General features: G+C 37.0%; 1 protein-coding gene across 1 annotated transcript in view; it reads left to right on the top strand.

The window, feature by feature from the left end:
- Positions 1–954: 954 nt before the first annotated feature.
- Positions 955–15,960, top strand: part of LOC149773584 (baculoviral IAP repeat-containing protein 3-like) — a 47,493-nt gene continuing 32,487 nt past the window's right edge. The window contains exons 1-2 of the mRNA XM_089946280.1: positions 955–2,058; positions 12,417–12,628. Of these exons, the coding sequence (XP_089802406.1) occupies positions 12,457–12,628 (172 nt within the window). The 5' untranslated portion in view covers positions 955–2,058; positions 12,417–12,456. The remainder of the gene's footprint in view (positions 2,059–12,416; positions 12,629–15,960) is intronic.

Genomic DNA, 15,960 nt, shown 5'->3' on the forward strand with positions numbered 1-15,960 from the left:
CTGTCTGAGAGGTCTAATTATGTCATAGTTCCAGTTAAGAATGTTAGTAGCCACTAGAAAAGACACAAATTCACGTTTTCAGGGTTTTGAGTGTGTATTACATTGCGAACTGACCATATTTTCGTTCTGTTGAAACACGATAGACGCTATCAGATGTATAAAAATGAGTGGAAATATTGTTTCATCCAAGGAAAAGAGAAACCTTACATACATTTATTGGGTATTATATTTTTAGTTCAATGAAACAATAGCTCAATACTGTACTGCACAGTGGGAAAATATTACCGTCTAAAACCAAGACGGTTGGTGACTTGTAGAGGTGAGAAGGGGAGAGAGAGAGAGAGAGTAGAAATAAGGTCGATCACCAACACTGATTTGGAAAAGACTCGAAGCACCAGGTTATGCTGACATGCCTGGCAATTTGAGTTAGATCAGTCAATCAGTTATATGATGAAATTTTTGTTTTTATCATTATAACATAACATCTGACTGAATTTCGCATCAATTTTGTAACTTTATTTCTAAGAGAAAGTGAATTATTAAAATCTAATATGCAAATTTATTTTGTTAATGTAATTGATCAAACTGTTATTTTTTACATATGGGTGGTAGTGTTGTTCTATTCTATTTCTCTGCACATATCTCTGTTATTCCATATTAAATTCCTATTTTATTGTATTGTTTACTTGATATTAGTAGTAACGCTGTGGTCGATAATCTCCTAGATAACGATAACTAAAAACCGTTAGTAATGAGGAATCTCATTCTCACATCATTATCACCTCATATATATATATATATATATATATATATATATATATATATATATATATATATATATATATATATATATATATATATATATATATATATATATAGAATACAAAATCATAGGGCGAATACCACTCCTTTCAAGTGAACAGGATCCAGCAAAGGATCACGTGTATCAGGGATTGATTATGATAAATACAATAAACTGACATTGCACAGTGCTAACCTAATATTGAAGCATAATAATGTTAAAAGGTTGAATTCCTGTAGAAACAGCCATGTAACTTTCGCAAACATAACCGTTTTTCTATTTTATTTGTTTGTCTTGTCTATGTTTTGTATTTGCCTTTGAAAAAGACTCAATAAAGAGTCGAAAGTTCTCAGGGTAGACAGATAATAGTTTCACACTGTTCGTTGTCAGTTTATTGCATTGCTCCTTCATATCGCACTCCCACAAATAATTTTAAAATGTAAAGATACAGAAAAATATATTATGTTTGCAAGTAGATTTTTAAACAGGACAGTGCTGTCATAAGCAATTTGAAAATAAGAATTTTTCATTTGGTTTGAAAACTTGCACTAGTATTTCAACTCTCCCGATGGTATCCCCCCTTTATTTCTGGCTGTTACCTCGGGTGCTCCCCCTCCACTTCCCCTTAGTACGCCACTGGTTAGAGATGAACTCATTAACGCAGACTTTAAAACAGGCGTTGCAAAACTAAGACGTTTGCAAGTAGATTTTTAAACAGTACAGTGCTGTCATAAGCAAATTGGAAATAAGAATTTTTCATTTGGTTTGAAAACTTGTACTGGTATATCAACTCTCTCGATAATACCCAGCCCCTCCCCATTTTTTCTTCTGGCTGTCACCTCGGTTGAACCTCCCCCGTTCTCCCCTCAGTACGCCTCTGGTTAGAACTCATTAACGCAGACTTGACAACAGGCGTTGCAAAACTAAGACGGTTAATCGGAGGAGGGTTCATGCAGAGAAAAACGTAAAACAGAAAGCCCAACTACACTATACTGACTATTTTCTTCTGATAGCCCCCGTAGGAATGGCCACATTCGCTCAACTCTCAAGTGCTCTGTTCTAATTACTGCATGCATAGCTAATGGTGTGGTAATGTCAGTCTTTATTGGGATGCATGGCCCCAAACAGTAGTCCAATTTGTAAGCCCAGTTTTCGGCAGCCAATCAGAGCGATTGGGCGGGCTATCGAACTAGTACGGATGGATTGTTGGCCTTAATCTTGATTATGCGGTTCTTTGACTTCTTGACTGAGATAAGGTAAGAGCCATTTTTACAATGCTCTTAATTTAGTAAAATAAACAACACTTTTCAAAGGACACTGTTAATTATTATCCGATGCATCGACATTTGTATAAAATACTTTATTTTCGTTTAGTTTAGAAATATGCTATCTGGTTCGTATTCAAGCCTAGTCTTAAAACTGGTAGGCCTACATGATACTCTAGACGTTAAAACTGATACACCTATATGCATACGAGAGAGAGAGAGAGAGAGAGAGAGAGAGAGAGAGAGAGAGAATAAACAAAGGCTCCAAATTACAAATTGTAGACAGGTACTACCAGATAAGCACGTCGCTTGAGCAATTAAAAACAGGCATGTTTCAAAATTATGATAGTTGGGTTGAGAGCCAAACTGAGGGAAATAGCATGCAGAGAGGCCCACACTGTCTTCAAACGAACTGCTATGCCATCTTTCATAAAACTTATATGAATCATTTTAAGTAGAAACAAGATGATTTAGCTGACTTGTGTATTAGCGCTGCCGAGAAATATAATAATGACGATTTTAAGATCAGCTGTAGTTTATATCATTAACAATTTAAATATAGACACAAAACACTTGGGGTTTTCCGTAATATGTTGCTATTAATAGCTTCTCTCGTGAAAACCCTCGCTACCTAACAAAGCTTATGCAGACTGTGAACTGGGAGTATCATTCAGTGTATTAGAATATATTATTTCGTGTACAAGTACCATGCTGTTTTAAAATGTGTTTAAATTGTGTATTGAACTGACCGTGGTATGCAAAATGCATTTTTAAAACCTTTTTCTTATTTTTTTTGTTTCCAATGGACGTGATCATACGTTGATTGCATTGAAAACTCGGAGAAGATACCCGTCTCCGTTGTAAACTCAAAGAAAATTCCCACATGTAATACTTTATTTTTTATGTCTTAAAAGTGATTTAAGCCCATGAAAGAAAACGCGAAAGGATACGGAGCCTAATAAGAAGTAATGTGTGACGGCAACGGATTTTTACGTATGATTTGTTCAATCCAGGTTACTGCTATTAATAATACATTGAAATCGATAAATTTTCAGCCTTTTTATTGTAAGAAGCCATTGGCGACACATGTAAATGGTGCTACATTTGCAGAAAGGCAATACTTGTCTATTTCTTACAAAATATCAGATATATAGTTCCAGTACACATGTAGTGCATATAATGGTCCAAACATACATCAAATTCATTTTCCAAAAGAGTTTTTTTGTGTGTATGTTTTTGTAGCGAACGTTTCAACAAATATAACAGCATGAAAATGTTCCCATGCAGTAAAACTTGTCATAATCGCTACACCCAGTGGTTCAATGTGCAATACCGTTGTAGAAAAGCTACTGTTTTAAGAAAGTTCCATTAATTTTAGACTACCTCACCCCACCCCTCACAACTCCGGTGGCCTAGTGATTAGAGCGTCCGCCTCGGATGCGGGAGGTCGTGGGTTCGATCCCCGGCCGAGTCATACCGAAGACTTTCAAAAATGGTACTAACAGCAGCCTCACTTGGCGCTCAGCATTAAGAGGTTAGTGTTATGACTGGTCAGCCTGATGTCAGGATAATGTGACTGGGTGGGAAATCATGCTACATGTGTGCGGCATGATGCCCCAGTGCTAGATATCACTATAAACTGCCACACTGTAGACATCGTAGCGATATGACTGAAAAATTGTTAAAGCTACGTTAAAAATCCAAATCACATACATACACACGCACACACACACCTCAATAATCCGAAGTTATTACCACATCTGTACAAAATAGTGTACAAATGCGTTACTTTGATTTTCATTTTGTTCATCATTACTTAGCAAAATACTTGCTAATGTTCACGAAAATTATTGTTTTTGCAAACAAATATATATCGTACATGCAATTTTTTTATAAATATATTAAGTTGTGTGTTTATTTGTAACATAGCTTTAACAATTTGAGTCATATCGCACAGACGTCTGCAGCGTGGCAGTACATACTGATGTCTAGCACTGGGTCATCATACCGAAGACACGTGGAATCATGTCGCACCCAGTCACATTATCCTGACATCAGGCCGACCAGTCCTAACGCTAACCTCTTAATGCAAGGTGGTAAGCAAGGTAGCTGTTAGTATGTTTTTGGTATGACTCGGCCGGGTTTCGAACCCGCGAACTTCTCCATCTGAGGCAGACGCTCTAACCACTTAGCATACTAGAGCAGTCTAATTATGGTAATCAGATGCTAAATTACTATAGCCAAATAACATTATGTTCGCAATAATGGGATAGGCTCAATAAATAACTGTCATGTTACTTTGCTTTATTATATAAACTACGATTTTGTATAAATTACGATTGATGAAATATTGCATTTTACGGTTTGAAGATCTGATTATTACCTGATACCGTATCATAAACCAACTCCTGCCCCTCCGTCATAAACGTTACTCGACAATAAATCTTAATTGAAAATGGTTTGACCAATTACAACGCTGCATTGGTGCATTTTGAGTAAGAGTTCCAAGTTTGGGGTAACATTTAGTACTCGGAATGTTGAGTATTTATGACAGACGAGCTTGCTGTGAACAATATATCACCAATACATTGTGTTTATATTACATGTGGCTGAAATTAAAACGTCTGGAGAGCGTCTTCGTACAATCGCATCTTCACAGGCGTACCTCTTTGAAAGCAACTAACGGGTTGTTCTTGTGTTCCAAAGCATTGTATGTCAGTACCAATTAACAGAATACGCTTTTATATCGGTATATTAAAGAACACATTTTATGCATGTTACTTATGTGCGTTCGTCTGAAAAGGCTAACTATGAAATGTAATATAGGCATGTTACTTATGTGCATTAAAGGCTAACTATGAAAGACAATATAGGCATGATACTTACGTACATTCTTCTTAAAAGGCTAACTATGAAATGCAATATAGGCCAGAACGGTACAATACAATTACAGTGAGGTAACTATGAAAGGCAATATAGGCCAGCACGGTACAATACAATTACAGTGAGTTAACTATAAAAGGCAATATAGGCCAGTACGGTACAATACAATTTCAGTGAGTTAACTATGAAAGGCAATATAGGCCAGAACGGTACAATACAATTACAGTGAGGCTACAACAATGACAAGTTTACACTTAAAACAATTGCTATGTGCAAATAGCATTTTATCTTCATATTTCGGACGACATTTGCGTGACGGATTTAACGATTTACCATGAGCTGCAAAAGTGGAACTATAGCCTTTCCGACAGTTGTATTGGGAAGCCATCTAGCGTTAATATGATACGTGTCAAATTCTGGCATGTTGTTGTGCCAGCTGAAATTAGAAGACAAAATTACAAAACAAAATAAAAATCAGCCCAAAAGTATAAAATCATATTCGCATTTGTAAATGCAATATACAAAAGGACAAAACGAAATTCATATTCTGTTGGTAAAAAAAATCATTGACGGCAAGTTAAACGATATTGTGTCTTATTACTCGCCATTAGTCGGAGCATATTCAACTTAAGAACGTTGTTTTGCATCATCTTCGGTCAACGGGAACGAAGGTCAGCCTATGAATTATAAAGTAAACAAATTATTGTCTTTGGTTACGTTTAAAACAGCTGTCAAACGCTTTGGAGATTTGCTGAATTTCGAAACACCTATTGTTTCTAATTGACTTGTTGTGGGTATCTTTTTTTCTGTCTGGGGTAGGACACGTACAAATAGTGTAAATCATAATTTAGTTGAAACAGCAATAGTGAGACGTAAATTTCATGTGTTATACTCACCGGATGTATTGTGTAAATATGTCTACTTAAACAAAAGAAAAGAAAGCTCTAAACAGTCACCGACTTCGTTTTAGCTCATTTTTAAAACCGTGAATGGACATTATACTTGACGGTGGCCGGAGAGTGCCACGAATTTGTTTCTCGATATCTTGTTTAAACAAAATCATAACATGTTTAAACGAAATAATATCTTACTATAATGTTTAAACGAAATGTTATTGTGCTTCAACATGATATGAAAATGTTAGATTATATTTTAATTATGCATTGAGGAGTTCTCGAGCCAGATTATTTCAATATGTGTTTTTGATACTAGTAGCCACCCTTGTAATGTCGGAGAATATATATGCAAGCAGTTGAATCAAGACAATGCTGCCCAATAAAGATAGTAGGATACGTAGGTATTGCAATTAGGCAGGTACCTGCCATGCAAGTATTTCTACTTTCGGGAGGAGATGTTAATCTCGGGAACTGATCAGTGCAATCAATGCGTTGAATCCTAGTGGAACATTTTTAAGGTTCTCAATTCTGCATTTCGTTTCTCTTGAAAATGAAAAAGGATGGACTTTTAAGTGGAAGTCTTTGGGTCAGAAGCTTGTTGCCACAATTCTGCGTTATGAAACCTTTCATCAAGATTGCACTTCCCGATTAAATGGATAGCTAGTCATCAGGATATATTGAAAGTTTAGTATAAATACAGACGGACAAAGAAACAGAAACATGCATGCTTACATATATACATGCGTGCAAACGTACTTACTAGCGTTTTAATTTTCGTACAAACATAAATAGCTACGTGCGTACACGAATACAAACATTCGCAAATAAAGCACCCATATATATCAAGACATGCATAAATACCAAGAGCAGCAGTGTCAGTGGTAGTAGTATTAGGATTGGTTTGAAAACCACCAAATCAGTTTTACAATTACTGTTACACATACGGTCAACATTATGAATATTTTCATATATAACCTTTAGCAGTTACAAAAGTTATACCATTTGCTTCATGCTTAAGTACTTACGTACCTCTCTCTCTCTCTCTCTCTCTCTCTCTCTATATATATATATATACACACAAGTTTTCACCTTTCATGATCTAATATGATTTTCTGTTAGATTTTGCTCAGAAATATAAGTTATGTAGTATGTAATTATATCAAATACAACAACAACAAAAAAATATTTTCAAACTTACTGTGTGTTTTGTATCATTACTTTCGTGGACATATTATTATTATTGGACATGACCGTCCGTTCCTTACTGTTTTTTTATATACTGGATAAAACTCCCCGGGGAGACGGTGGTAGACGTAAAATTTGTATGGGTAGTATCGACTCCTCCTTGTAACCTGAACCCCAGCTGCACGAACTGAGGGTGACCAGATTTCGTATACTATTTGAGAAAGATCAGGGGTGATAAAAAAAATATCTGAGATCCAGAATGTGGCCATGGCGGTTGGTGGTTTGGGCGGCAGCAAGGGGGGTGTGTGTGTACAAAATTGTGAATATTTATGACGGTCTATAGCTCTGGGGTTGGGGGGGTGGGGTGGTATTGCATGAAGCAAATAGATCATACGTCGCGCGACAATGTGACTTTAAAAATGTAGCTACTAGTACCAAAGATTGATAACCAAATAATCTGGATAGTGTCACGCTTTAAAAAAAGAAATATCTTGCTTAAACGAACTATCTACGTCTCCACGTTGTCTTGATATAACTGTTTGCAGATAATATCCTCTAACCATACGAGATGATTCTCTGAACCCTTGACTAATGTTACGGAACAAATTCATATTCCTAGCTACGTGCACGTATGTCTTGCACTCTATAAGTAAAGTGATTATCGGGAATATTAACCAGAAGTAACCTATAACAGATGAAAATCAAAGTAATTCATTTAGACCATATTTTTGGCACAGATGGAGTAGCAACTTTATATTTGGGGGTGGGGTTGTACGGAGTAATATTAGGACAACCTAGGTAAAATGGTAACCTTTCTAAACGGGTATTGTACACTGGTCCACATAATATAGTGGCCTTCACAAGTTTTACTCGGGGCCGGTCATAGGGGTGGGATATATATATATATATATATATATATATATATATATATATATATATATATATATATATATATATACCACCGCACAGGGAGCTGCGATTGGAAAAAAGAAAGAAAAAGGGGGGGGGGGCACCAAATACAATTTGTTTTCGGGGGGAGGGGGGCCAAATTGCTGCCGGGGTGTGTGCCGAATGCAAAGTTCGAATAGGGTGCCATTTCCCCTAGGACAAACCCTGTTTCTCTATTTTTGAAAATGTAATTTTCATTTGTTGAACTTTTGACTAGAAAACGTTTGGAAAATGACCACCGGTATCATACATTTGTGTAACGCGGTTCAAGAGATTAACGGATTATTAGGGGCCTCGAGTGGCCGAGTGGTCTAAAGCGCTATCCGTTACGGATCACTGCCATCTCACCTCTGTCTGCGTGGGTTCGAGTCTCGGATTCAGCCAATGTGGGTATGTGAGAAAGCTTGCCAGTAGCTTCTCGTGGGTCGGTGAAACTTTCCGGGGTTTTCCCGGGTTCTTCCTCCACCATTAATACTGGCCGCCATGTATAGAATATCGTGTGCTGAAAAATGGCGTTAAACCCTAAAACAACAACAACAACGACGACGGATTATTACATGTAGACAGCGATATATAATACTCTGTTACTGCAGATGAATGCATAGTATTCATGTACTTCGCAAAATATAATTGCGGTTTAAAAGAAAATGAAAAATACGAAAAGAAACAATAAAATAACTAGTTTTAAATAGGCATTGCTGCATTTGGCTCAAAAAATAAAATTGAGGCTTGATATATAATTACACACAGACAAAGAAGCTATATTTAGATGCTGTATACATAACAAGGGGTTATATTATCTATATGAGTATTTATTGCCACTGTCGACACACATTCATTTAACAGGTAATATTCAATTTAGAATTGTCCTTACTAAAGAAATTACGTTCTGAACCGTTCACTAATGCGATTGAACTAAGTCACCTATCCAGTTACGTAGTCGTATGTATCGTTTTTTTTTTTTTTTGTTTTTTTTTTAACGCTTATTGAAGGATATCCCGTTCGAATCATGTGATACAAATATATTGACTTGATCATACACGTTGGGAAAAAAGTAAATTACGGACTTAATGTGAGTTGTGTTAAAGTGTGTTAACTGATCAGCACTTGTGTAAGTAAGTTTCTTGCTTATTCCAATGTAAGTAAAACTTTTTAGTAAATAATCTAACAAATTTTAGTCTAATGTACAGCCAGTGTTTCACAAAAAGTGACAGGCGTCATAAATACCCTAGGATGCACTGTTAAATGGGTTGCAAAAAGTAAGAATTTACGCTTTATCTTGAATACTTATTAATGGATTTCACGAGTATTTTCAATCAACAAACAAGTTATCTCAAAACCACTTTGCTCTAAGTAGTCATTGATTATGTCGGTTGATATAACTGTTACTCAGACCTGATATATCAATTGTACACTCTACTTTTATAATTGGCAGGCTGTCAGATAGTATATTCTTTTTTAACACCATGCTGCTTGTTTTCATTTTTTACGTATCTTTTTGTCTTTTGATAAGGTAAGAGAGAAAAAAACACGACACCCCCACCCAACAAAAATACCCCCCCACAACAAACAAAAAAAAACAAAACACACACCCAAAAAAAACAACGAATACACGTTTATTTGTAGCTCTTCAAATGTATTGATTTTAACTTAGTAAGACAACTTTATATGAAAACGTGTTCTATAAGTATATCTTGGAATACGCAGGACTTTCCAAGTAGCTATTTTAACAGTGACAGCTAAAATTATCTACTTGGGAAGTTCCACATACTGCAATTTCTGCATGGCGGAGCTGTGCACAGTCCAGGTAAGCAATTCTGTTGTTAAAAAATAAGGTTAATAGAATGAAGTAAGCTTCTCATGATATCAGACTTACATGACTTTGTGAAGTGTATTGGGCAGTCAGTTATGTCTTTAAAATTATGCATACTCTGATGAACGTTTGATTCGACGTGTTCCACGTGGTATAGTTCTGACCAGGGCTGTTTTGTTTTAATAATGAATTATAGTATTTATTTCCTCACAAGTCGGAACCATAATTCACTTGAATATATAAACACTTCTACTCCTTCTTAGTGTTTTCCTGTAAGGCAGTCAATACTAATGAGCATTTTATTTTTTTAAATTCCATATAATAATAATAATAATAATAATAATAATAATAATAATAATATTTGAACGTACTAAAATTCTGAAAGAGCGTCATGGTTCCGATTAAGGTTAAAAACGCGGCCCTGACCTGAACAAAATTTAACGCTTTATATATGGGAATACGAATCTGCATAATATTTTCCTACATCAATTAAATTTTAAACGATATGTCAAAATAATAAAATTGAAACCCCTATACTTTATTAAGGAAAATTACTGTACCACAGATAAGGTTTATAGTGAGAATGACTACATAAGTTGATAAAATTATAAATGAATCAGACTCCATTTTCAGGAGAAGGCAGACGATTTCTTGGGGGTGGGGTGTGTGGTTTTTATGTGTGCAAATGCACCTTGCCTTCATCAAACTTTCTTATATAGACGTGTGAAAACTCCGTTTTGATACGAACATTTCCAAGACGAACTAGCGGTACTCTTGTATACCGCTCGTACAGATGCTATTTGGTTGTTTTCAATTATTTTATTTCCTCAAATGCTTCAAACGTTTCTGAGTTTCAAGTTCCTACTATACAGCCCTCTTACTTCCCCCGCTAGAAAAACACCGTAAAACAGAGAGAGAGAGAGAGAGAGAGAGAGAGGATGCTGTGGCCACGGTGTAAAAAAAAAATCATATTTTAATCTTAAACTCGAGTTGACCTCATTTTCATAATTAAAAATACGCAAAACAGAATCCACACCAGATACAATTCACATACTTCTATCATAAGCTTGCTCGGGAAGTGAGATAAGATGTGGGGTGAATTGGCGCGTGTGACCAGAAGTGTGGTTTAGCCTACACGAATATTAAGATGTTTCTGTTACTTTTGTTCAGCTGAATTCTAAACATGAATTCCTCAAATAATTTTTTTCGCCAAAGACACACATTGGACCTGTGATGTCTTCCTATCATTTTAACGAGGTTTCTTCCCTTCATTTGATAATATGATAATTGTATGCTCTGTGCCAACTGAGAATACGCGCCTTTAATAGGATAGTAATTCTGGTGATGCGCTAGTTTCCTGCCTTTTATTAGTATTGTCGTTATACGACTTTCCCAAAATAAACTCTGCTGTGTTGTACATGTCTTCGCTTCCGTACTGAAATTTAAATTAATTTTTTGAGTTTTCTTTGATGATGTACAAGTTTTGCACTCAGACCGCCCAGCGGATTTTTAAAGGTTTTGGTGCGTATCCTGATTAGGAGGTATGAATCTACAATTTTGTTTTAAATACTCTTGAATGAATTGCGAAATTGGGTTGGACATGGTTGGTACATAGGCGCAGATGATAGATGCATGTCTTTTTCTGACAGTAGAAGTCACATTTGCATTAGTCTGTCATGCACGCCCTTTAGGAGATTAGTGTGCTTGCTTAGTAGCTGTGATTTGATAGCAAATCCAACACTAGCTTCACGCCGCTCTTCGTTACTTCTGCCACTCCAGCAGAAGGTGTAGCCGGCTCCTACTTCCGTGAGTTGTTCTTTCTCAGCTAGGCGAGTTTCATGCCGATGCGCTATAAACTTATCCCTTACCAGCTGCCTTCACAGCAGCGGGATGAGGATATCTGCTCGACCGCTTTATCCACCAGAAGGACTTACTAGAAGGAGTCAGGCGTACCTGTCTACTCTAGATCAACAGCCACGTATCTACTGTTACTTACGATGCTTGTCCTGACTGGCATCCTTGCCAGTTATATTGATGACAGAATACCATTGCCATCTGTGCTTAGTAGCTTACAATAGGCAACGGTCTCAGGCAAAGTTCCTCTGACTCATAGTCCTTGACATTGTGACGCAGTCATTGCGAAAATAATCAATGTTTTACAAAACACCGTCTTATTTGTTATGCACCCTAATGTTGAATGTTGTATGTATGTATGCATGCATGTATGCATGTGTGTGTGTGTGTGTGTGTGTGTGTGTGTGCAACTCATCAAATATCCGGAAGATAAAATCCAGTTTGTTCTTTATTGTAATCTTATTCTCTTTCATTTATGATAACATAGCATGACAACTGATCATTAAAATCCTCTAGAGAGATATATTGTTACTTTAGAATATGAATCTACATTTTGTAGACTAGTTGGCTAGGCCCACAACAAAAGTACATGAATAGTTAAAGGGATTGGGAAAGCAACTTAAATTGACAAGATGTACAATTTAGGATTATATAGCTTCAGATTATTATTTTCGTATATTATAGGTGATTACAATACTTTCTCAATGTGAATTTCAAATGATGGCGTCCTACTGTCTTAAAAACATTTGACGGTTGTTCTTTCTTTCCAGCTAGTCTCCCAAGTTTCTTTAAAGTATTGCGGCTGACACAATGTCCTTCAAACACAACATCACTTGTGGCCCAATCCTCAGACCGTATTGCGGAAAAGCAAAATTTCCTTTCTTTGCTGACGACAATATGCGAATGGATAGTTTCAAGAATTGGAGGGGGCGTCAAGACATAGATCTAAGAAATTTGGTGGAAAATGGATTTTTCTTCACAAGTAAGATTTACATTTATTTAATTCAATTTTGAACTCTTACATGACCTGTTTTCTAATCCGGATAACAGTTTCATTTGACTTCGGTGCCTGTGGCGATTTAATTTTATTTTCCATTGTTCGATATATTTTTAGCTTATTTTTCTCCTACGCTGTTTCTTCTGCTGCGGCTATTGTTGCCGCTATCAACACACCGATATTAATGAAACTGCAAGAAAACTACCAATGACAACTGTTGCTTCAGCTACATCTACTACTACCATAAAACAAGAACATTATCGCTACAACTAAGGTAACTGCTGTACATATTAATATCAATGCAAATACTTCTAATTTTGACTATTGATCTCTACTGCTATCTCTCTAAACACCTCCACTATTGACTATCGATCTCTACTGCTATCTCTCTAAACACCACCACTAGTGACTATCGATCTCTACTGCTATCTCTCTAAACACCTCCACTATTGAATATCGATCGCTACTGCTATCTCTCTAAACACCTCCACTATTGACTATCGATCGCTACTATCTCTCTAAACCCCACTATTGACTATCGATCTCTACTGCTATCTCTTTAAACACATATACTATTGACTATTTATCTCAAACTATGAATACCTAGAAAGGGCGACCAAAGAATTATTTTGGTAGTGGCTTTAGTGGTGAGCAAACATGTAGTGGTCAGGAATTAGGTTTTACGATGTAGGCCAAAGGATGTTTAGAGGTGATATCCAGGGGGCAAGTACACCCTCCTCCTTGTCCTTTGTGCGGGCGCCAATGATACATAGCATTCATAATTTTGCAATAAACATTTCATATTTAAGCTGTTTAGTTTTATATAAGTAGTGAAGGGGGGGGGGGGCGGATTAGGGACAGTGGGACTTACCATTAAAAACAGGGTCCCGGCACTTTGGGGACTATGTAAATTTAACATGGGGAAAACTGGCCCGGCACTTTGGGGACAATGGGAATTAACATGGGAATCTATTTTGGGTCAATCTAGGGACAAGGGAAGTTTAACATGGGGAAAATTGCTGGGTCACTATAGGGACAATGGGAATTTAACATGGGAATAGAGTTTGGGTTTGTCTAGGGACAAGGGGAATGGAACAGGGGACTATAGTGTGGGTCTGTCTAGGGACAATGGGAATTTAACATGGGGAAGAGATCGTGGGACTGTCTAGGGACAATGGGAAATTTAACATTACGGAAAACCCTGGGGGATATAGCCTCAAGGGAATTTAACATATGGAAATTGAACATGGTGGGTCTGTATAGCGTCAAGGGGAATTGAACATGGTGGGACTGTCAAGGGACAATGATGGTAGAGGGTCAAACACAACAGAGACAGAAACATACATACACTAGTACAAGCGTGAGATTTATATATAAAGCATTACCAAGACCTGAAATCTTGCTGGGGTGTTCAAAAATTTGCATAATTGTAATGATGCTATAAATAGCTATAATCAAGGAAATGCTCAACGACAAAATGGATGTGACTAAAAGTAACGCTAAGATGACGAAATTGTCCCAGAATTTAAAGGAAAATAAACATATCCCCGAAAAGTAAGTTACAATGGTTTAGACTAAAATGGATAAAATTAGTTGTTGTTGCTGTTGTTGCTCTAGGGTTTAACGCCATTTTTCAGCACAAGATAGGTTATACATCGCGGCCAGCATAACTGGTGGAGGAAGAACCCTGGAAAACCCAGGGAAGAACCACCGACCCACGAGAAGCTACTGGCAGGCTTTCCCACGTACCCACGCTAGCCGAGCCTTGGACTCGAACCCACGCAGACAGAGGTGACATGGCAGTGATCCGTAACGGTGAGCGCTTTAGACCACTCGGTCACTCGGGGCCCCGATAAAATTAGTAACTACTTACAATATCAACTTGTGTGACGATCGTGGATAAACACCCATGTATCTATTTATAGCTATAATCAGCTAAAATTCCTATGAAATCCCACTATCTATTTATACTACAACTTGTGGGTTATTCCTTTGGAAAACCCCACTATCTTTTTATAGCCTCAGCTTGAGTGACGTTCCTGTTTATGAACTCTAGTACATATGTATAGCTACAACTGTGGAAATCCCCAAGTCCATATTTATAGTCTCGAAATTTCCAGCGTCAGTGACGTCACTGTACTGAACACTAGGGGATAAATGTCAACAGTGTTGCAAGTGGCTGACCTGAATACACGCTACTGCAGGTAGGTAGGTAGAGTGTATCTGATAGGGATAAAGTGAGTTTTATAGGGACAAACAGAGACCAACACACACACACACACACACACACACAACGTACGCGCGCAGACACACTCACACACACACACACAGAGGGAAGAGGAAAGAACAAACCCCAAATATACTATAAACACAGGAGGGAGATAATACAAACCCCAAAATCACTAGCTTGAAGGGTAAAAAAATAATAAAAAACTGACACCTGGTACTGTAACACATCTGTCTCTGTTGATGTGAGTGTGCTTGACAAAATGTTTGAGTAAGATTAAAAATGTTTGTCAGTTTCAAAACTCGAACCAGTACTGTGGCCGTTTAATATTTTGATGTGGCAAGAAGAAATGGTACAATACGCAACAAAGGGATTGTACATTTACACTCCAATCTGTCTGCACTGCAATGGTAACAACGCTCTTGCGTTGACATTATTTTGCCACACTACCTAAGAAAAAACAATTCATCACTCATCATAAACGATTTCATTGGCTATGCATATTTTCTTACCGCTTTCGCTTCGAACTGACTTAAGTACCTTTTCGCAAAGTGACAAGATCGGACGTGTTTTTTTTTTTTTTTTTTTTTTTATTCTGCGGCTGGTCGCTACACTACTTGCTCTGAATTTACAACCAAACATTGTGTTACGCATTGTAAGTGACTTCATTGGCCAACCGATATTTTACACTTCTGTCTCTATTCATGTGAGTGTGCTTGTCAAAATGTTTGAGTAAGATTAAAAATGTTTGTCAGTTTCAAAACGCGAACCAGTACTGTGGCCGTTTAATATTTGATCTGGCAAGAAGAAATGGTACAATACGCAACAAAGGGTTTGTACGTTTACACTCTCCAATCTGTCTGCACTGCAATGGTAACAACGCTCTTGCGTTGGCATTATTTTGCCACGCTACTAAGAAAAAAACAATGCATCACTCATCATAAACGATTTCATTGGCTATACTTATTTTCTTACCGCTTTCGCTTCGAATTGACTTCAGTACCGTTTCGCACAGTGACAAGATCGGACGTGTTTTTTTTTTTTTTTTTTTTTATTCTGCGGCTGGTCGCTACTCTACTTGCCCTGAATT

The sequence above is a fragment of the Sinohyriopsis cumingii genome, unplaced genomic scaffold, assembly GCF_028554795.1.
Source record: "Sinohyriopsis cumingii isolate HCF-2022 unplaced genomic scaffold, ASM2855479v2 utg000624l, whole genome shotgun sequence".
NCBI lineage: Eukaryota > Metazoa > Mollusca > Bivalvia > Unionida > Unionidae > Sinohyriopsis > Sinohyriopsis cumingii.